This window comes from Macrotis lagotis, chromosome X (assembly GCF_037893015.1).
Source record: "Macrotis lagotis isolate mMagLag1 chromosome X, bilby.v1.9.chrom.fasta, whole genome shotgun sequence".
Lineage (NCBI taxonomy): Eukaryota > Metazoa > Chordata > Mammalia > Peramelemorphia > Peramelidae > Macrotis > Macrotis lagotis.
In genome coordinates this window covers 421,438,698-421,462,920 of record NC_133666.1, presented here as the reverse complement: position 1 = coordinate 421,462,920, position 24,223 = coordinate 421,438,698, and the positions used below count along the sequence as shown (strand labels likewise).

Below are 24,223 nucleotides of genomic sequence, written 5' to 3'. Positions count from 1 at the left end.
AGGACAAAGGGCAGTGTTACCAAAAAGACACCTGGCATCTCAGAGACACAGGCACCAAGAGTTCCCTAAAGCCCTTCCCAAAGATATCACATACATCTCCTCAGAGACAGATTACAGAGCTAGAATTATAGTTATCTGCTCCTTTAAATATTGTTAATTTAGAACAAGGGCATGGAACATCTAGCCCATGAGACATTTGGTCTGGTGCTACCACAGCAACTGCAGGCAGGACACAAAATTCAATAAATCTAGGAGTTTTTAAGGGGTAAATTAATTAAATGTTTGACCAAATATAGCAGATAAATGATGTTATAAATATTCAAATGGCCCCCGGCAGAAAAAAGTAATCTTTATGTCCAAACAATACTCCTGATTTCTATTCCTTAATGGAGGAGTATCCCAAGTTATATATTCAAGGTTTGATCCCTTTCCCACCAAATTCTACTTCCACAGTGAACATATTCAAAATGTTAAATTCATTTATCCAAACAGATGGCAAATAAAAAATCATATGAGAATATAAATCAGATAATTCTCAGAGTGGATGAGCTTTCTCATTGGGTGCAAGAGAACTCAGCTCAGTCCAGACAGTCTCAAACCTCACCCTGGGAGAACTAAAGAGAAGGTAGAACTGTGTGTCTTCTCTATCAAAGTCAGAAAACCAGAATCTCTCTTCCCTTCAACTTTCACTAATTGTGCTCCTCATGAATGTAAAACACCAAGTAATCAACCTCCACCTAAATAGTTTTTCAGTGCCAAGAAAAATGGCTCTGAGGTATGGGGTTTGTTTCTGTTTTTGTTTTTGTTAGGCAATGGAGTTAAGTCACACAGCTAGGTAATTATTAAGTGTCTGAATTTGAGTGCCTGTAGAATTTGAACTCAGGTACTCCTGACTCCAGGGCCGGTGCTCTATCTACTGAACCACCTAGCTGCCTCCTTGAGGTATGGTTTTAGAAGGACAACAAAAGAGACTTTGATCAGAGAGTTTACAGTTACTGATAATATTTTTACATTAATGCTTTTCTCAAAGAAGTAGGGGAAGGGATGAGGATCTTTATCAGAATTTTAAAGTTGGGGGGAGGAAGATCTTAACTTATAGCTTTTTATAGATGTGTAAACATATATATGTTCTCTGACAACCAATAGTAATTCAATTTTATTCACTAGGGAAGACCATATTCTTTTTATAATCAGTTACATGACATACAGGATGGTTGCAAGTTCCCTTCTAGACACCCCTCAGTATACTTGGGGAGAGGCTCCTTCCTTTCCACTTGAATGACTATGCAATTGAAGATAGTGCTGAAAACCTTTATGCTTCTAGAAGTTTCTCTGTTTCTCTTCTTCTGTTTTTCCTCTGGGGTCTTGGAGTTTCAGTCTCCCCCATCCTCCTAAGAGCAATTTATGCATGATTTCATTATCTGTAGAAGAAGGGGCAGCCAAGTGATTCAGTGTGTAGAAAGAATACTGAACTTAAAAGTTGAGAAAACCTAAGTTTGAATCTTGCTCCAGTTACTAACTAGTGGTGTAAACATGCCCTGAACTCCCAATCTGTTTTCTCACCTGTTAAAAGATAGGGCTGAGGCAGTTCTCTTGACCTTGAACTGTCCTCATGAATAGTCAGTTCCCCTTGTGGTAGTATTTAAGGAATTTGGGTAAAGGAGGGAAAAGAATACAAAAAAAACCTTTCTGCCTATTTGTCACATTCAGAATCAAAGGTTCCATTAGACTATCATACCTTTGTTTCAAAAGACTTCTTAATCTTTAAGAATTCTTGGGGGCAGATAGGGGACAGAAAGAGTTGCTTTGTAACCTAGAAAGCAAATCTCTATTGAAATGGGATTGCAAGGAGGGGAGAGGGCAAAGAGAGGATCATAAATGACCAGAAAGTGGGTTGAGACCATTTTCCTCTAAAATCAGAACACAGAAAGAGGAAGACAGGAGACATTGAAGATGAGCTTTGCCTCAGTTTCAGTTCTGCTTAAGGCTGAAGCCACCTCTTGCCCAGTCTAGTCCTGTACATAAAATGAGAAGTTGGGGGAAGTAAGCATTAGCAGAAGAATTGTCAAATTACCTAACAATGAAAAGTCAGATCAAAACCAGAGTCCACATGTTTCTGCTGCCCAGGTTGAGTCTGACTTTTCCAGGTAGATAGAAGACATCAGGATAAATAATGATTAGACCAAGACCATGGACTACAATGGTGATAATGAACTGACAATTTAACTAAGTCATCCTTGTACAACTGGAAGCCTCCTCTCACTGTGGTTGGTGGACCCTATTAATTTTTGACATAAAGAAACTGTAACTCCAACAACTCTTGACTTTTGGGGTAGTACATTATACAATGTATCATCAAAAAACACAGGACAAGAAAATTCAGTAGCAAAAAGAGACAGGTACCAAATGAGATAACATGTATAATGACCTGTGTAAATAAGAGTTTACTCTCTAGAAATATGTCATTCACATAAATCACTTTAAATTTCCTTCATATTTTCCTTCTATTTTCTAATTCTTGTCTACTTATTCCAAGAAATTTTCTCCATTCTCTGTCTTGGAGCCAGAAAAATTGGTTGCTGCAATGCATTCCATATTATCTACTTTCTTCTTGTTATATATGAGTGTATGTTGCTTGTTTAGTATTTTTATAACCACACATACCAGTCTTCCTTGTGAATATAATTCAATTACTATTGCTTGCCAGAGAACATATTCATGAACAAATATCTTTAGGTCTTTTCTCCCTAATTTTAGAATTCTAGTGAAGTTTCTCATCCTTCCTTCTTCTCCTTTAAAGAACCACCCATTCCCCTCAGAAGGCAGTCTGATGATCTTTACATTGTTTCCATGCTATACATTGATCAAAATTGAATGAGTTGAGAGAAAAAAACATATCTTTGAGGAAAAAATAAATTATTAGAGATAGCAAAATTATGAAGTACATAAGACAACTTTTTTTTTAAAAAATTGAAAGTAGTTGTCTTTGGTCTTTGTTTTAACTCCACAATTCTTTCTCTGAATTCAGATGGTATTCTCTGTGGCAGATATCTTGAAATTGTCCCTTAATATTGAACTGATGGAATGAGCAAGTCCATTAAGGTTGCTCATCACCCCATGTTGTTGTTATGGTGTACAATGTTCTTGTTCTGCTCATCTCACTCAGCATCAATTTATGCAAGTCTTTCTCTGAAATCACATCCCTCCTGGTTTCTAATAGAACAATCATGTTCCATAATGTAACCATAATTTTTTCAGCCATTCCCCAATTGATGGACATTCAGAGAAAGAGATTTTTGTAGTACACTATTGATAACTGCTTCCTAAGCAAATATGAACCTTTTACTACTTTCCTGAGAATTAAAAAAAAAGTTCTGCATTCCTAATAAATCTCAGTAATAGAGTGATTTTGTACATAGAAGTTATCTTTGGCACCAACACTAGAAATAACATTAGTATTAATATCTTCTTATCCACTCCTTATTATGTGACCCAAGACCTCAGGACCTGTGCTATCTAATTACCTAAATAGAAAGTCATATTTGGTGCTGTACCACTTCTGAGACCCCTGAGAGTTGCTGCCATCCAACCCTATATTCATTAGTCATTGGAGGAATGTTCTGTGCTTATTGATCAAAGACAACTTAGGTTGGTAGAGAATCAACTTAAAGACATAAGTCTAAGGAGTCCAATCTTATCTCCAGCTTTTCTGAGATCTTTACTGGCTACAGAAAAAAAATATCCTTCATTAAATCTCCTTAGGATTCCTAAATTCTGTACACATGACCTATTTTTTTTCTCCCCGAGGATATGCTATTATAGAGGGCAATTGTAGCTTGGAAAAATGTAGGAGGTTGGACCATCCTGAAAGAAAATAACATTTCCTATAATGTATAAATAATATTATTCAAGTACTTTGTTCAAACTGTCCATAAGAAAATATCAGCAAACAAAATAGAGAAATAGTACTCATGCTTTTTTTTTACTTTCTATTTTTTACTTTTTTCTTTTCTTTCTATTTCCATATATTTACTATCTATCATTTTACCTTCTATTATTTGAAATCCTAGGTTGCATAGCTAGTCAAATGAAATTTGACAAAATGTCTTTCTGAAAAAAAAACTGTCCACAGAAATATAATTCAGCATGGGAAAAGAAAGAATATCCCAAAAGTTAATAAACTAATTCAACTGGAAAAGGGAGGAAAATCACCAATGAAAGAGGATGCTAGGATAGATAGATGAATTCTTTGTTCATATAGACACCTTCATGCACATTTTGATCATATAAAATAATCTTCCCCATCTTTTCTCTCCATTCTCCTCCACAATCAGCATATTTCTCTTCTTTCCTTTTCAGTCTTCTTTTAAGATAATCAAAACATAACAAAAATACTCCCAAGCTCTTAGTCTAATTTATCTCTCTCTTTGACCCCTGAGGATATCATTCTATGAGGATGCTTATATAAACATCCCTATCTTAGAATGTAAAATTTATCTTTGTTTAGTCCCTAATATTTTTTCACTCATATTTACATTTTCATGTTTTTCTTGGCTCCTATGTTTGTATTTCAAAGTTTCTATTCAACTGTTTTTTTTTATCCTTTGAGTTCCTCTATTTTATTAAAAATATTTTTTCCTACTAGGATTTTACTCAGTTTTACTAGGTATGTTATTTTTGGTTGTAAACTTATATCTATTGCTTTCTGGAATATCCTATTCCCAATTCTGTATTTCCTTTTATTGGTGGCTACTGATTACTCATGTGTAATATGTGATTCTTTAGTATTTGAATTATTTCTCTCTGGGTCCTTGCAATATATTTTGCAACAAAATATTCTTGGAAGCTCTGTTTTGCCATAATATCTGAGAGTACTTTAATTTTGTGGTTTCTTTTTGAAGGTGACCAGTGGCTTACTTTTATTTCCACTTAACCATCTGTCTCTAAGAGATTCAGGCAGCTCTTATATGGTTTGTTTGTTTTTTGCAAGGCAAACGGGGGTCAAGTGGCTTGCTCAAGGCCACACAGCTAGGTAATTATTAAGTGTCTGAGGCTGGATTTGAACTCAGGTACTCCTGACTCCAGGGCCAGTGCTTTATCCACTGTGCCACCTAGCTGCTCCCTTAAATGGTTTTTAAAATTGAAATTTCTAGGTTTTTATGATGAGTGGTTGGTGTTGTGGCTTTCAGGTAGTCCAGTGATTTGTATTTCTCCTTGATCTGTTTTTCAGATAAATTATTTTTTACAATTAGATAATTTACATTTAATTATATTTTTCTTTAGTATTTTTTACTTTGTTTTAGTAGTTCTTGTTCATGCATGCTATAAATATCTTATGTTTGATCCATTCTATTCTCTTCCAGATTTGAATATTGAGCATCTTTGTCACCATAATAGTTTTTGATAATGAGATTCCCTATATGTTTGTTCCTTCTTCCAGCCTATTTCTTGACTTCCAACAGGAAGGTTCTATGTACTCCTGAAGAAAAGTTCTGAGGTGTTCCTACTGCTTCTTTCTCAGGATAGGGAGCAGTGTGTTATTCCTGGATCAAGGGACAGCTAAGTTTCTAGCATTCTCAGTGTGATCTGATCCAATGTAAAAATCTATTTCTGCCCTCCTATCTCAGTTCTGCAAATTTGTGACACTGGCTGGAACACAGGTCCTATATTCAAGGGCACGCTTCTATGGGAGTTCAAGTAGACTGCAACTATAATCAGCTACTATTGGCCAGTTAGAAAGTTATGTAGAATCAGTGACAGAACAGCAGGAATTCCCTTTGGTCTAGAATTCCTGACCTGATTATTTTGTTCTAGTCTGAAGATTGTGCTGAATGCTAGAACTAAGACTCTCTGTTTCTGGAGTCAAAGCCATACAACTTCTAGTTGTGTCTGAATTTGTTTCTTGCTCAGCATACTGCCTAGGGTGCGTCTCACTAAAATGCCATTCCTAGTCCTAGGTCCCCTCCTCGGACTTCTCTGGATCTCTTACCTAGAACTGGAGATTGAGTAACAAAGCTACCATTGAAAGTTATTTCTCCTCCCTCCACCAATATAAGACCCTCTGTGCTGAAGTTGCAATGATATGCTCTACATAACTGTCTTTGGCTTGACCCTCTTCTCTTTGTTCACAACTTTTTCTATCTTCCAATACTGACCTGGATTGGGTAAAAGGACTTTTATTGTGATTTCCCCCTTCACAGGCAGCACAATAAAGCCTCATTCTCGCATTCTATGTCTATTTGGAGGAGTCAAGGATTAGAACTCAAACTTTTTACATGCTATTCTTTCATCTAATAAATGCTTACTAAATTGATTTACACTGAAATGAATTGGATTAAGTTGAATAGGAAATGTAAAATCCTGAATCACAGAATAAGGAGTAAGGCACTAAAACACCATCCCCTCAATCATCCTTTGTGAATAACAGCAACAAAAATTACCTCAATTATATTAATAAATTTCAGACCAGAATTCCATTTGTATCAAAAAAGGAAAGCCATCATTTTTAAAATAATAAAGAGTTAGAGTCCTTAACATCTAAAACCCTTCAAAAATAAAAGATTTTATATTTAATTTAAAATTAAATTAAATAATAATTTTCCTGTTTTGTTTCATTTCTAATCTTGCAACAGCATTTTTGTTTGTTTTTCACTGCCTGGACACAGTACTTCAAAAGTTCAATAATATTTTAGTGAATCTGTGATCTCATCAGTGGTGTATAATGAAATCATCAACACTTCATCCAGGGCAGGTTTTTTCACATCTTCCCAAAAAATTCTTCATCCAGGATATTACGTTTTTGGGACTGTCTTCTATATCTTTTAACATTATAACAGCTACCAGTATAGTTCTTGGGCTCTCAACCTACTCTCATACTTATAAATTAACTAGCCCTACCTATTCTTTTTCTCCTCAAAAAATTCCTGGATTATATACAATCTGCCATTTCTTGAATATAAGTTTTCAGTAGTAATTTGCTAAGGCTCACTCACATCCACTATATCTCACCAGTGTCCTTTGGATCACATGCAATTTAGATTCGTTGGTGTTCTATTGCTTAAACCTTGTTAACATCACCAGGAAAAAACATGAAAAATGCAAAGTGGCAATGGAAGCATGATCTAACATTCCAGTGGATATGTCTTTTCAGTCAAGTGGATATTATATCCAACCATGCAAATCACAGTCTATAGATACTTTCCCTTCTTATTCAATTTTAGTTTATACTTCATAATATACTATGAGTTTGCACATAGTCACTGTCACAGGATCCTTTTTAATTAAAATATTATAATTTTCAAATAACTGTTTTACCAACAAACTTTTGACACATGCTCATTTGCTCATTTGAAGTTGAGGAACTAAGAGACTCTAGACATATTAAAGAACATCAGTATTATTGCAATAAAGTCAGATTATTCAGAGTTCATATGTCAAGGCAATCTGGCAAGGCAAAAAAAAACCCAGTTACAGGAAGAGTTCTCAGGGGAGACCAGCCATTGCTATTATTTCTCTAATCAAAATAAAATTACAAGATGATTTGCCACAAAGCAAATACCTGATAGTTCCTGAGACAGTCCTACTTCTTTTTCCATGTCAAAACACATAAAACTGGTAGAATAACAAAGTTAAATGGCTAGCCCAAAGCTGCTCAGTGAGTCTGACAAAAACAATACTAAGAGAAAACTCTGACCTCACAATACTCCATCCCCTTTGCCACATTGTCTCTCTAGTACAACTTAGAACCTTGTAACAATATTGACCTAATCAAAATATCTTTATCTTTCTTTTGGACAGTCAACAATTCACTTTGCCAGGCACAGTCTGTGGACCTCTTCACCCTCTGGTAAGTTTTAGCAAATAATAAACCCTGCCTCATCACGCAATTTGGTGCTGAACATAAGCTAGCCGTGAACTCTGGTTTCCATGTGTAATTGTTTCCCAATATTTTAGAAGGAGGGAGACCAAAGTGATCAAGAAGAGATGGAGTGGGTGGGGGGCATGCAGGAGTCCACAAATAATAAATCATTAAATCATCCTTTAACTGTTCCACAAGCCAGACTAATATGGACAAAGAAACTACTGATCTGAGGTCCAGACTTATACATTCATCTACTTGTAGGACATATCTATCTGGCTATACTAGCAAACCAAGCTCATTATCTGTCCTTTGAAACTCAATAGAAGGCAGCCGTGCAATGTGGTGAATGAAAATTCAAGTTGGATTACTTGAAATGTAATGTCTTATGTGAATGCAATGTTAGTTTTACTGTGTCATTACCTGCTAAGAGAATATCTAGAATATTGAGTCCAGTTCTGGGCACCAAAGAGTCATTGACAAGGTAGGAATATATCCAAAAATATTCACAAAGATAGATAGGAGTCCAAGGAGCCTAGTCCAATGAACATGGGATTTGAAATCAGAGGAAACTACCTCCCGGTTCTTACTATGTTCAAGTCACTTTGTATCTCCAGGCTTCTGGAGATTTTAAAATGGGGGTTGGATTAAATTATTTCTAAGGTCTTTTCCTGATCTGAATCTTTTATTTTATTGTTTATAAACACAACTGGTTAAAACTGGGAAATTTAGCATGAAAACTAGAAAACTAAAGGGAATATTTATCCTGGAGAAGAGGTTACTTGGTTGTCATATTTAGAGGACTATCCTGCAGAAGGGTTGACTTCTACTTAGTCTCAGAGGGCAGAAAGAGGAGCAAGAGGCAAAAATGATAGAGATGGAGATTTCTACTCTCTATAAGGAAAAACTTACTAAAAGAGCTTCCCCAAAATGGAATTGGCTAGCTCCCATAGGTAGTGCATTCTCCTCTTGCTAGAGATCTTCACGTGAATATTGGATGATCGTCTATTGAGAATGCTTCCTGGGGCAATGCACAAGAAGGCTACTGAGGTCCCTTCTCACCCACAAGAAACTGTGAAGGAGACTAAGTAATCTACTTAATCTACTAGTAGGAGACTAAGTAATCTACTGAAATGGGGGCTAATGGAGAAGATTAGGTCCTGAAGAGAGGGAAAAGATTAGAATGCTCACTTTGGGGGGCGGGTGAAGGCAAGATGGTGGGGTGAAGGCAGGAATTCATAGAAACACTTTCCCCAAAAAACTCCAAAATCCCTCAAATTATGACTCTAGCCAAAATCTAGAGGGACAGAACCAACAGAAAGATTGTGTGATGCAATTTCCCAGTTCAAGACAACTTAGAAAATGTCCAGGACAGTTTCGTTCCATTGGGAAGGGGGGAGGAGTTGGAAAAAAAAACCACAGCTCAGCAGCCGCAGTGAAACACAGTGGGGCTAGATGCCTGGGTCTGTGGCAGAGTGGCTGGTTTAATCATTGGGAACAGCTGCTACCCCAGAGCACCAGCCTCAGAGCAGTCCTGCAGTGAGAACCTGAAGTAGGAGTCAGCAGAGCCATCCAGCATATACAGAACTCTCAGTCCATAGACCATAAGGGACAGAAATCTCTCTGCTTTCCCTGGGGAAGGACTCAGCTGTTTGTCCACACTCAGATCCAGGTTGCTGTTTGATCTTCCACAGTACCATAACTGAGCAGGAACCATCCTTACAGCTCCAGGGCAGAGGGGAGGGCCTGGAGCCTCTCATAAGACCTTAGAGGAATTAAGATCCCTGTGGATTTTCTCAAAAGCCCCCCCCCCCCAAAGCCTTGGAAGTGTGGTAAATCAGTCATAGGCTGAGGAAATGAGCAAACAGCAGAAAAAGAATTACTTTGGTCACATGGAGGACCAAAATACATACTCAGATGATGACAAAATCAAAGCTTCCATATCCAACACCTCCAAGAGAAATAGAAAATGGGCTCAGGCTGTGAATGAGCTCACAAAAAAGACTTTGAAAAGCAATTAATTAAAGGATGTAGAGGAAAAATGGGAGGATAAATAAGATTAATGCAAATAAATCATGAAAATCAAATCAGCAACTTGGTGAAAGAAATACAAAAAAAATGAAGAAAATAACATAATAAAAACTAATTTAGGCCAAATGGAAAAAGCAATACAAAAAAAGCAAATAAGAAGAAGAATGCCTTAAAAAGCAGACCTGCATGTATTCCTGCATAGAAAAATGACACTGATAATACTCATATGAACCTTCTCAGTTGGTGCAGCAGGTAGAAGGAGATTTTATGGTTGAAGCGCAGGAGAAAGCTGAATTTGAAGACAAAATACGGTGTAAAAATGGAGTCAACAGAAAAAAGGGAGATCTAATGGGAGAAAGAAAAAGGAGAGGGGGGGAATAGGCCAAAATATATAAGATTTTTCTTTATTACAATGAGCTATTGCAATGATATGGAAGGAGGGAGGACAAGGGGGAATGAGGGAATCTTTGCTCTCATCAGAGGTGGCTAGGAGAGGAAACGGCATATATACTCAATGGGGTATAGACATCTGGAGTGGGAAGGGGGGGGGACAAGGGGAAGGGGGGGATGTGAGTGATGGAGGAGAGGATGGACCATGTGGGGAGAGTGGTCAGATATAACACATTTTATTTTTTGCTTCTTTCGGGGGCTGGGATTGGATGGCCTGTCCGGGACCATGGGGCCAGGTGGATGCTGGGCCTAAGGGGTGGGGGTGGGGGCTCAGGGCCTCTTGGCCCCAGGATCGGGGATCTGTGTGCTGCGCCACTTAGCTACCCTATGGCAGGGTCCAGCAGGGTCCATGAAGGGAGAGAGAGAGAGAGAGAGAGAGAGAGAGAGAGAGAGAGAGAGAGGATATAGTGCATTAGTGCATGGTAGAGAAGAGATACGAGGGGAAGGAGTTGCAATCAGCAATGGCAACGGTGGAAAAATGTGGAGGTGACTTTTGTGATGGACTTATCATAAAGAATATGATCCACCCATGACTGAGTTGTTGGTGTTGGAACAAAAACTGAAGCACATTTTTTTGTTATTATTATTTTGTTGGGGTGCAGGGCAAATGGGGCTGGGTGGCCTTCCTGGGGCCGCATAGCAGGGTGATCTTTGGGTGTCTGAGGCCGGATTTGGACCCAGGTGCTCCTGGCTCAAGGGCCAATGCTCTGTCTACCACCAAGCCACCCCTACTATTATTACTATTTTATTTTATTTTGGGTCTTTTTTTTCTTTTTCTTTTTTTGTTTTTTTACAGGTCAGTGGGGTTGGGGTGGCTTACATGTCACACAGCTGGGTGATTGTTGGGTGAATGGGGCCAGATATGGGCTCAGGTGCTCCTGGCTCCAGGGCTAGCGCACCGTCCATTGTGCCACCTGGCCATACCTACAATTATTACTATTATTTTTTTAATTTTAATTTTTTTCTCTCCCCTTTAGTTTATCGCTCAAACGAGTGTATATTTTTGGGGGGAGGGGGTATTTTGTTTATTCTTAAATAAGAATGTTTTATTAATGTATAAAAAATTATTTGTACAAAATGAGAATAAATAAATAAATATTAAAAAAATATTCCTTATTATAAAACATAGTTCTTTGGGAAGAAATCCAAGTGATAGACATATATTTAAGTGATGGACAACAAAAGTTATCAATAAAAATTTAATCTTTTCACCAGAAACTATGTTTCAGGAAAATCTTATTTATTGTTTCCCTTAGTTGTTGGGATCCTCTATAAACAGGGGTTTATGATAAATTTCTTTAAAAATATTTTTTTTCTGTGGTGGCAAAGAACTGGAAATTGAATGTAGATTAAAGCATATTATTTTTACTTAATTTTTTTTCTTTCTAGTGGCTTTTCCCTTTTGTTCTGATTCTTATTTCACAACATGACAAATATAGAAATATGTTAACATGATTGTACAAGTATAATCTATATCAGCTTGCTTGCTGTCTTGAGAAAGGAGGAAGAAATTTTTATAAAAATGAATGTTAAAAATTATTTCTACTTATAATTGGAAAAATAAGATACTATTAAAGTTTTCTGTTGTTGTTTTTTAGGTGGTGTAATGGATAGAGCATTGGGCCCTGGAGTCAGAAGAACCTGAGACACTTAATATTTATTTAGCTGTGTGACCTTGGGCAAGACACTTAACTCCATTGCCTTGCAAAAACAAAAACAAAAACAACAAATAAAGAAATGAAATGGGTTCTAAAAGATTCTAATGAAGTGGTTCCTAACTACTGTAAGTATCCATGCAAAGGCTAAATGACCACTAGTTTGGGGTGTTTTGTAGTCAATTCATTCATTGCATATGAGTAACAGATAATTGATACAGGCACTTCCAATTCTACAAGATTATAATTCCATGAAATAGAAATATATTGAAAATAACCTTTCTTCTAAAGATAGCCTCATGATAAAGCCCCTGGAGGTTTTTATTTCATCAAGGTTCAAGTGCAGCACATCCTGCTTTATAGTAGAAATAGTGTATTTTTAAATTGTGCACCATGTAGGGGCATTTAATTTTTTTTATTGGATTACCTCAATAGAGAGGAAGATCTAGATAATACAGTGAATAGGGTGCTGAACCTGAAGTCAGGAGCACCTAGGTTCAATTCCAAGTTTATACTTAGAAACTGTGTGACCCTGCTCAAGTCTTTTAACCTCTGTTTGTCCAGTTCCTCTTTTATAAAGTAAGGATAATAGTAAAACTGACAAGATCAAATGAAATAATAATTATGAAGTGATTAACAGAGTGCCTGGAACATTGTAAGCATTATTTAAATTCTTCTTATTAGTTAAACTATTTTAATTTATTTTGAGATAGCTTTTTTGTGAACATTGTTTTTGCAGACCTATAGCTACCTGTTTTAAATATTTAAATCAATGTAAATATAAATAAATGTATCTAATTTAATATTCAGAATATATAAATGTTTTTAAAAACATTCCTGAAGTCATTTTTATTTTTAATAAACCAATGCACATAAAATGAATAGATCATTTCAGAAAAATAGTTACACCCCTGTCATTTTCTTAATATTTTCTGTACAACATACAAGAAGTATACTAAATATAAATTATACACAGATATATGCACATAATATGAATAACACATCATAGATAATAGCTGATACTTAAAATATTAAATAAAATCTAGGTTATACACAATAGTTAAAACACTAATATACATAGTCATAAGTTACTTTTTTTACTTTGTATTACATTTCATTTAGTAGGAGATAGCAATAAAATGAAATCTAAAAGTTAAGGTTTTGAAGAAACTGATTGCAAACTGAAATGTTTTTATATCCACAGATTTAAAATGGCAGGTTTTGACTGGTTAATAAACCTTCAAAAAAACTCTATATAAAAGATATATAGTTTTCATTGAAGAGAAAAATGAAATGATCCTTTGTTTTCTAAAAAGCTTTCCTTACAAAGATTGGTTCAAATATAAAAATATGTGACATCATTTAAACCCTCAGTTTGCAATATATTCAAGGGCCAATAATTTTTTACATAAGAAAAGAAAATATATTACAATAAGTACATTGAAATCATATTTTTAAAATTTTAAAGTTAGGTTCCCTTAATTATTTAAGATTCAAAGACAATTGAAAGACATTGCCTCACATAGCTCTAATATCTCAGTTGTTTATAAAGCCACAGCTGTAGAAGTCACCAGTGTGCCAGATTGGCAGTTTCACTAAAACGTGAATTGCCTTTTATGTTTGCTGTTTATTTTTGTAAATAATGACTGGTTGATTTTTGTAAAAATAAAAAAGGAGTTTCCTTAGGAAAAAAAAATCCTCAACCAACTGCAAGCCCTCCCTCTTGGAAAAAGTGCCAATTTCCTGCCCCTTCTCCTCTAGAATAAAATGCAGGCTTTTGTTGAAATAAAGTTGATTCATTCGTTTAAACAAAGATTAATTTCAAATCATTCCTTATAGAAATACAATTCTAAATGTTATCTAAAATTATTCCTAAGATGTCATTTTTTTATTAATAAATGCTGGTAAATAAAAACAGAACTATTGAAACATTCAGGCACATGTTGTAACACAAACTTAAAACCAGAAGGAAACTTTTAAAACATTTAGTGCAATACCCTTTCCCCATTTTGAAAATGAGGAAATTGAGTCCCAGAGTGATTAATTAACTTGCTAATGCTCAAACAAGTAGTAACAGAGCTGAGACTTGAATACAGATCCAGCTCCACATTCTGTGCTCTTCCTAACATACTGTAGCCCAAAATTGATCATTCTACCGGCCATAAGGCTTTCAGAAGGCAGTGACTTTCTTTGGACATATAACATTGCCAAGTATTTCCTTCTTCTATCAGTAAAACATTCACAGTTGTTTTAGTTTGTATTTGAAATCAATATCATTTGTTGGTGGTAAAATGCCCAAACCTACACGAGACTGGTCTAAAGGAGGGCATTTAATTTGACTGTCAACAAGCTGCATTTCAAAGTAGAAAAGCATCAGAATCAAAAATTGCTTGATCTCATTGACTGCAAACAGTCTTCCAGGACACAATGTCAATCCTGATCCAAAGGGCATATGGTAATATTTTAACTTGATGCCATTCCAATAGAAGTTGGTCTTTGGTTTTCCATTTTCATTGAGGAAACGGTCATATTTGAAAACCTGCAATCACCATAGAGAAAACATGCCTCAAGAACTAGTTTAAAATAATTTTAGATTATCTTTAATTACACTCTGTTGACTTGCATTTTTAATTGTGAATTGTTTTATCTTTTACTTCACAATGATAATTTAATTATTTAAGGATTTTATAGTGGAGATGAAATAAGGGACACATGAAGAAAAGTCAGGTGATGAAGACTTTGTAGTCCCTCTCAAGTCTTATCCTTTCCTAGAAAACCAGCTTTCTAAGTTAGATTGAATTAAGTATTAAGGATCATGACCAAAAGCTAAATGATACTATTATAGTAGCCACATTTTCCTAGGTATTTGGAATCTGTATGAAAGATAAAATATAAAATTAATGTTTCTCATTTTGGACTATTTTAAGAAGAAAACAAAGGCAAGTCAACCTTATCACCAATATTACTTATGATGGAGTTGTATTTATTTGCAGAATGTTAAATGTTAAGAAGAAATATACCTAGATGTTTCCACACATCCTAATTTTTAGCATCACACAAATCAAATATCCTAAAGAAACATCTATGCAATGGTATATTAATTTTTTGCCAATTGTACAGTTTTGATAGTGGTTTTGGTGGGAAAATTGCTTACCAGGGGATCAGGGTAGATTTCTGGATCAAAGTGCAGCAATTGGGGATAAAGAGCTATTATGTCATCCTTTCGGATATTATAGGATCCCTCTTCTAAGTGCAAAGTGAAATCCTCCTTAGCAGCTTTGATGTTTAAGGATGCACTAGAAAGCCGTAAAGCCTCTTTGATTATGCTATCTGTATAACAAAGAAATGAAAAAAGATATTTTATAGAGTTTACATGGTATAATCATTCTATATAATATTCAACAATTCAATTCAAACATTTTAAAGTGAAAATGGTGCTAGCTTTAGAAAAAAGATTTTTTGGGTTGGTTTGAATTCTGACTCTGAAACAATCTTTTTGAAGCTATAGCCAAGTTTCTAGCTTCCCTGGGCCTCAGCTAACCCATCTGTAAAAGAAGGGAGTTGGACTAGTTAACCTTTAAGGTCCTTTCCACTTTAACTTCTACAACCTTATGAAATATTTATTTAAGTCTGCAAATTCATAATAAAATGGAAAAAATGAAAATATGAATATAAAAGATTGGAGTTAAAAACAGAATGTGATAATATAGTCAGATAAGCTTTTCCTCAGACTTTTCTAACTCCTCTTTGCTGTTGCTCTGTACTGATTATTATACAACATTATTTGGATGAAAAATGAAGGTCCAATGTGATCTTTTGATCTTTATAGGAAAAAATTCCAATCAATAGAAATTTGGACTTTATAATTCTATGGAATAGTACTACATGGCAACATGTACATTTCACTAAACATCTGGATAAAAAATTTAAAATTCAACCAATAATTTGTGTATGTTTATAAAAGTCCAGATGTTTGGAGGGAGTAAAGAAAACAAATTGAACTTTTCCAGTTTTATATAGAGGGATATTTTGGCATGTGTTAGCTAAAATTTGAATCATTAATATGTTTTAGGTTTTAAAAATGGATATTTGGAGTCATGTAGGCATTGTTCCTGCCTAAAAAAAGAAATAACAGAAGAAAAAAATCGGTAATAAAAAGTTAAAGATTGTCCTAGAGTAAATGAAAAAGTAAGCCCTCACAGGTAATCCCTTTCTCTCATTTTATCTGTAGGTTGCCTTTTGATTGCTTGGTTGAAAGTCAAAGGACTTATCATTTGAAGAATTTTTCTTATTTTGTTTTTGCTGAATTTGCTGAAGAAGGATAAAATGAAATATTGAGGAAATATTATGTGGCAATGCAAGCAGTTAACATACCTAGCACAGGCATATCATTTAGCTGCATTTGACTTAGGCTTATAGGTTTGCCTTCAAAGCTAATTTTTTGGCCAGAATTTTCTAAAGTTTTTCTGACTTCTTCAGTGGCTGACTTCATTGCTTCTGAACTCCTATTAAAAGTCAAAAGAAAGAAAATTTGTATAGTATGTTAGTTTCCATTTTACCAAAATATATTGCAGATTTAAATTGAGGGAGGCTTTGCCTCCTGGAAACCTGGAAATGAATATATATTATTCCAATTTTATTTTCCTTGACTAGAAGTAAATTTGTGACTAGATATGCTTGTAGTAAATTTGAAATATAATAACATCTATGGAAGGTGTTGTTTTTTTTATAAAGAGGAAGGGAAGCTAAGTAAGAAAAATGCCTATAAGAATATCATTCTAAATGTCCTATAACATCTTGGTCAAACTTCAAATAAAAAAAATAGCATTCACTCTTGAAATCCCTATTTTCATATTTTTCAATATGAAGGGATTGGGCTAGATGATCTTGAAGTCTTTTTTTTTTTTAGGTTTTTGCAAGGCAAATGGGCTTGCCCAAGACCACACAGCTAGGTAATTATTAAGTGTCTAAGGCTGGATTTGAACTCAGATACTCCTGACTCCAAAGCAGGTGCTCTATCAACTGCACCACCTAGCAGCCCTGATCTTGAAGCCTTTAAGCCTGATGCTCAGACAAGAAGTAATAGAGCTGAGACTTGAATACAGATCTAGCTCCACATTCTGTGCTTTTCCTACCATACTGTAGCCCAACATTGATCATTCTGCCTGCCATGAGGCTTTTAGGAGGCAGTGACTTTCTTTGAACATATAACATTACCTAGTATTTCCTTCTTCTATCAGTAAAAGTTTCTAAGAATAAAAGTTTCTAGAATAGAAGTTTCTAAGAATAAAAATAACAGATATCCATAGTACACTTTAATATTTGTAACACACTTTATACATATTATCTCATTTGACCCTCACAACAACCCTGAGCTAGGTGCTACATATAGGTATTGTTGTTGTTGATGTTGTCATTTTAAAGATGGATATTTTAAAGAGAATTAAGAACATTAATGACTTGCCTATAAATGTTAAAGGGAGAGTTTAAACACAGGTCTTGGAATTCCATATTCAGAACTCAGTCCACTATGCCTTACTACTTCTCTATGATTTTATGATTCCATCTAAAATGGGAAATTTTGTGCTATGTCACAAAATTATGTAGCAGCATTCTGGATTGCCAAATAGTGACTAACACATGAAAGTCCTTATATGACTTCTTTTTATTCATGAGAGCAATAAAATAGAAGTTACTTGGTGGGAAATATTTGGTGGAAGAACTGAAGAATATTGGCTACTGTAGTATGGTCAAGAGCAAAGAGCAAATGGATTTGGATTCAAGAGAATTAGGTAATATCTTCACTGTGAAACTTAGTAGCTGTGGACTCTTAAGTAAATTGCTTAATTTCTTGGAGTCTGTATTCTCTGTCCTAATATGGGGACAATCAATTTTAAACTTTGTTGTTAGGAAAACACTTTGTGAATTTCAACATTACATATGAATGTGTTTCTAATTGTTTTATTTATACAATATTCATTCCTTGATTTTACTTTACTGTAAAGTCAGTTCTCTAACATTTGAATACGAAGTATTTTCATGTAATTGTTTAGGGAACTGTCAATTTCTTTTTTTTTTTTAGATTTTTTTTTGCAAGGCAATGGGGTTAAGTGGCTTGCCCAAGGCCACACAGATAGGTAATTGTTAAGTGTCTGAGGTCACATTTGAACTCAGGTCCTCCTGACACCAGGGCCAGTGCTCTATCCACTGTGCCACCTAGCCACCTCAAACTGTCAATTTCTTTAACAAGTAAGCAATTACATATATAAAAGTTTATAATGAATATGTCATATATATTATATATAAATATATGAAGGGATAATATATAATGTGATAAATATGTGAAGGGATAGCACATATAAAAGGAAAATATTAAGTTTAGCTTCTACAGGATTGACCAAAGGAAATTGATTTTTCTAGAGTTATGATAATTATCAGAATGAATGATAAAATCATAATGGATAATTGAGGGAGAAAAAAGTGGAAACCTACAAAAATGAAACATGACCCTAGCACCTGTCTGACAGGTCAGACAGACAGTAACTGTCTGAAACAGTTAATTACTATTTTCAACTGTTGCTATAGATTGTGTTATGAATATAGGCACTTCTTTTTATCTTATGACTCAGTCCCTGATTGGTCACATTTCAAGAACTCTAAATATAAGGCTAGCTGTTGAAAAAATCTATTTCCTTCTTTCTGTAAGAAAATTGTTATCTTACCTAATTGTGTGAAATAAGCACCAGAAAGTGGCAGGGAGTGTATTAGCTTGAGCTGCCCAAAGTAAAGCCAGGTGAGTTTTTGCCTTCTCCATATCATCAAAGGTTGAGAGGGTGTCATTTAGGAACATGCGGGTAGAGATCAGTTCTGAGATATTATCTCTCTTCTGTAGATTTTCATGTTTCAGGGCTTCAGCCAATTTCTCTCGTGCATTGTGAGCATTCTTAAACACGTGGATTGGAAGCCCTGCTACCAAGGCTGGGAAAATCTTGTCAAATTGCTTGAAGTTATTAAGGCTGTTTAAGATGAATGTTTTCTGTGCTTCCTGCCTTGTAAGATCTTTACCAAAGAGAGTCAAATAACCTGCTTCAAACATCACTCTGTAGCAGAAGGAATACATGCCCTCTGTCACCCAGCTATCAGGATTTGTTTTGGAAAGAGCTGGCAGCTTCATTACATACTGGAGATTTTTCATCATGGCTTCAGTGAGAGAATTCAAGGCATCCCCCTGTAAGGTTTTAATGAAAGTCTCATGTACATTTTCAGTAGTATTTCCATCGCTGGGATCAATACTTCTGTGCCCAAATACCTGTCATCAAACATAATACGTGTGAGAAAAGGCAACCCTAAATAAATCAAGTTTAGTGAATAAATTAAAACAGAAATGCTTGCCAAAGATATTTTGCAAATAAAGCATGAGAAGTAGAAAGTTTCAAAGACTGCAAATATCTTGAACATAAAAAATCTTTTAAGAATCCCCAAATACTTGATAGCCAAATTGATTCTTTTATGAAAATAAATTATTCCCTGAATATACAAGTTATATGTTTTATAACTTAAAATTTTGATTAGAAGTCATAAATTACCATTCTAAAGGCATTACCTGCAATTTTACCTCTTATACTTTATGCAGCTATACTGCTCTTCTACAGCTATACTGCTCTGCCCACTACTTTCTTTTTTTTTTTAGGTTTTTTGTAAGGCAAACGGGGTTAAGTGACTTGCCCAAGGCCACACAGCTAGATAATTATTAAGTGTCTGAGACAGGATTTGAACATAGGTACTCCTGACTCCACAGCCAGTGCTTTATCCACTGCACCACCTCGCCGCCCCTCTACCCACTACTTTCTTTAGACATGCTTAGTTTTTATGATGGTGTCCTTGTTGACTGTGATTTCCTATTTCCTTGTATACCATCCCTATGCTTCACTACTAATTATTCTTAGTACTTTTGTTAGCTTCTGTCTTCACCTTATCAAATTGTTTTGAATTTGTTATGTTATACTTTGCATTTACTTATCTGTATTTTTCCCAGGAGAGCGTAAGAGGGTTGATATAGTTTTATTTTTACCTATGTATCCTCAGCACTAAAATCAGTGCCTGAGACATTAGATAATTTTTTAGATGCTTGTTGAATTTATTTGTGGCTTTGTCTCCTATAAGTAAAATTTAAAAACATTTGGAATTTGGCTAACAGTGCCTTCTCTTACATGTGTATGTCTTTTGTCCTCAACTAGTTTTCAAGCTCCTTGATGGCAGGATTGCTTCTTTATATCTTCCACACCTAAGTACCAGATACTTAGTAGACACTCAATAAACTTGTATTTAAGTTTGTTTGTTTTTAAATCATCAATCAGGCATCATAGATATGCTTTTAAATGATTGAATTTTTTTTCTTTTTGGTGTAAGGCAATGTTTACCTTCAATTTATTTTCTCACTAGGTAAGGCCTGAACCATTATTTATAAACAGCATACTATGGTAGAAAGGGTATTAGACCCATAGCTAAAAGACCTGAGTTGGAATTTAAGACTCTGAGGAAGCTAGGTGACCCCAATAACCCCAAAACACTGATATGACATGAAAACCCTTGTAAGACAAGGGAAACAGCAATAAAAATTAGACAATACATGAAGGTCTGAAAGGGTTGAGGTATATGTGTGTGTGGGAAGAGAATACCTACATTGACAAAAATCATAAAATCAGTATCAGTGACCACAGAGTGAATACAATCAAGAAGAATCATCATAATAACTCCTATTTTGAAGCTTAAAAATTAGTGACAGAATGAAGAAACTAGAAAGGATCTTAGAAATTTTATTACAGGACCCTACAGTAATTCAAAAAGATTTCATCAATGCGGACATTCCCTATGTCCAACAGATGGCAACCCCCTCATAAATGAATTTTAAGTTTTCAAAGTACTTTACATTCATGATTACATTTGAGTTTCACAGCAATCTGGCAGTGTCCATAGCTACTTGAGGTATTATTTGTCTCCCATTTTATAGATAAAATGAGATTGAGAGAAATTAAGTGATTTTTACCAAGATTATAAATCTAATGAATGTCAGAAATGAAACTTGAACCACATCTTCCCTTTTCCATCTTTATAAATCACTAGAGTCAAGAAAAAGTTTATTAAAGAATCACTGGCAAGCAGTCTTCCTTTGAGAAGTCTTTCCAAATTTAATGGGGTTGGTTCAGAATATGAAATTTCAGGATATTCCCAGGCCTCTTCTGAAAGACTTTCTAGCTTGATGACCCTTGTCAGAGTTTCTGCTTTGCTGAAATAATCTTTTAGAACTCAGAATTCCTGAAATGTTAGAATGAAATCTAAGAGAAGCAGCTTAGTGATTAAGGATAGAATAGCAGTCAGACAGATAAATGGATGTATATTAGGAATAACTAATAAGCTAAATTAAACAAAGTGTAAAATACTATTACCTTTGCAGAGGTAGTAAAGTTAAATTTTTTCCAGTCAAAATATTTTCCATGCCGTATTACTATATTATACGAAAAAGGATTGGTAATAAAATGCACATATTTTCCCATTAGTTTGCATGTAAAAATATGACCATATTTCCTTTTATTTCTTTTGAGGAATTCAAGTGGATTGGCTCCAAATTGCAAAGCACAGCCTACATATGGAATTAGCCCATTGTCCAAAGGAGGTTCTCCTATACGTCTGCAAGAGAAAAATCCATACCAAAGAGGTTTAGTGAGGCCAGTTGTTTTCCAGACCATAAAGCTCAGTACACTTTCCAAAGATCAACATGAAGACCTTCTATGTAAATAAGGCACTATTCTTTTGTCAAGGTATTTATTTGACCTAACATGTATCATAGACATTCTCCCTGAGTGACCTCATCAGCTTTCTTGGGTTTAAATATCATCTTCATGTTGATGACAGATCTATATTTCCACCCCCAGTCTCTACCCTGACCTTAATCTTGCCTTAAAATTGACTGTGAGACATTTTTGAACTTGATGTTTTGGAGACAACTCAAATTCAACATGTATAAAGTTGAATTAATTAACATTTTCTCCAAAACTAGTTTTCTTCCTGTATCTGTCTAAGGTACCACCACTCCTCCAGATTTCCAGATTTGTATCCTTAGTATCATATACCTCATTCTCTTTCATCCCACACATCCAATCAGTTGCCAAATATTGCTGTTTCTCCCTCCATAATATACTTTGCATCTTCCCTCTTCTCTCCATTCACACAGCTATCTCTTTATTTCAGGCTCACACCATCTCTTACCTAGATTATTGTAGTAGCTTCCAATAACTCACTCTTACCTCAAGTCTCTTCTCACTTACATACATCTTATACACTACTGGCAAAGCAATTTTCCTTAAATATAGATCTGACTTCCACACTCTGTCTCAGTCAAGTCCAATGTATTCATATTACCTCTAGAATCAAACCTTCCCACTCCAATTATTCGAGATTGACTTTCCACCATTACCACCACATTTACATCCTAATCAAATTACTGCCATTTCATTGGTTTCTTCTTATCACCAAAAGAAACTATGAAATCAAAAGCTGATATTCTGTGAAACTCTACTCAATGCATTTAATATCTATGTATATGTATATTTAAGTATGACTGTACTGGTGGGTCTATGTCCCAGACCTGAGATTTTATTAGTTAGAGGAAAAATAGCATTATGAAAGCCCCTTCCACCAGTTCAAATGAGCAGATAGTCTATAATTTGCAGTCTTAGAAAATTGTATGGGAACATCATATAGCTGGTATGTATTTGAGGCCAGATCCAAGCCCAGATCTTTTCTACTCCAACTTTGATTCTTTATCCACTACAGCAGGCTGATTTTGTATGTTCTTATTACCTATTTATTATGCATATGCCATTTTCATTTTTGCTGATATTTCTTTCTATATCACCTGCTTTGAATATATCTATTATTAAAATGGAATTCTCACCTGATTAAGATTGTCCAAAAAGCACAGCTGAGAAAGAGTACTACCCAGCCTTATTGGCACTGCTACTCCCTCCTAAGATTCCTTTACCATCTGACCTATCTCTATGCCCCCAAATCCCTCAGCACTACAATCTTAGTCATATAACCTATTGACCTCTGGGTCTCCCCATTTAACCTATGGTGATGACTTTATTCTTGTTCATGCCATCTGCCTAAAGTTGAACTTTGTGTCCTAAACAACTAGAGTTCAAGGTCTTTAAGAATCGGTACTTTCTAGCTTTTTTCTACATATATCCTCAAATATAGTAAGTACTCAATTGCCCAGAAAAAATCTGATTCTTTAGAGGCTACTAAGAAGATCTTTGACATGAACAAAATCTAGAAAACACCACTGTGTCTAAGCACAAAATGTAAATATGATATGATACCAAATATAAACAAGTCTCAAATGAAATGAATTCAAATGTAATGTAAAAGAGATGTTGCTTACCTCCTCCTTATTCCAATAATAAGCCATAAGCAACAGCATACTATCACAACAATGCCCCAGATCAAAGACATTGTCAGCATTTTGAAATCCTAAAGGAAACTTCTGAGCAGTTGGAGAACCTGTGTTCAAATGAGTAAGGACACATTGTACATAGACCTCAGCATAAGTTTTTATATACAGGAGAATACAGATTCATTAACCTGAACTTAAATGGCCAAAGCAAACAATTTAGCACTTGTTCTACCTGGACCCCCACACACACACACAAAAAAAGTCAGCATCTGCTGGACAGTTGCAAGAATGACCTTGAACTAAGTCCATAGATCAGGAGAGGTTCCAAAACAATCAAAGAGCTGCAATACTTGATAAATTGAAGGTCTCTCAGAAATATATTGATCTATGGCCTAAGTTTAGCCACTGTAATTAATAGTAAAGATTTAGTAATAAATGCAAATAAAAATGAATGATACTTTTTTAGGTTACATTATATTTATCAGAGATATAGAATATAACACTTGGAGTTGGGTATGGAATAAATTATTTGACAGTCTAATGAATTCAATCTTTTGATTTTGAAGGAAGAAAATGAATTATTTGGTTGGCCAAAGGGAGATTTTAGCAATCAAGTTCAAAAGTAAGAGAACTGAATGAAATGTCTCTGTTTTTCTGTGATTTGTATTTTCCTACTTGATGAATTTCTATCATCACATTTTTCTATGTTGCACAAAAAATATTTTGCTTTTGTTTTTTGGATAACCTTTTTGTTGTTGTAACAAGTCATGGTAA

The 24,223-nt window shown here is 35.0% G+C and overlaps 1 protein-coding gene across 1 annotated transcript; it reads right to left on the bottom strand.

Annotated features, from left to right (window-relative positions):
• Positions 1-13,043: 13,043 nt before the first annotated feature.
• Positions 13,044-23,612, bottom strand: CYP7A1 (cytochrome P450 family 7 subfamily A member 1). The gene is made up of 6 exons (XM_074202899.1): positions 23,438-23,612; positions 21,441-21,681; positions 18,717-19,303; positions 16,369-16,499; positions 15,149-15,324; positions 13,044-14,533 (listed from the first exon to the last, which is right to left on the bottom strand). The coding sequence occupies exons 1-6, from the start codon at positions 23,515-23,517 to the stop codon at positions 14,234-14,236; spliced, it is 1,515 nt and encodes a 504-aa protein (XP_074059000.1). The 5' UTR covers positions 23,518-23,612; the 3' UTR covers positions 13,044-14,233.
• Between the last annotated feature and the right edge of the window lie 611 nt (positions 23,613-24,223).

What these genes read in the sequence shown, in the direction of transcription:
- CYP7A1 (XM_074202899.1), bottom strand. Translation starts at nt 23,517, where the DNA reads ATGCTGACAATGTCTTTGATCTGGGGCATTGTTGTGATAGTATGCTGT. An exon ending in AAATGATATGCCTGTGCTAG is followed by an intron (nt 15,325 to 16,368) that starts GTATGTTAACTG and finishes TTTGTTATACAG; the next exon opens with ATAGCATAATCAAAGAGGCT. An exon ending in AAATCTACCCTGATCCCCTG is followed by an intron (nt 14,534 to 15,148) that starts GTAAGCAATTTT and finishes TGGTGATTGCAG; the next exon opens with GTTTTCAAATATGACCGTTT.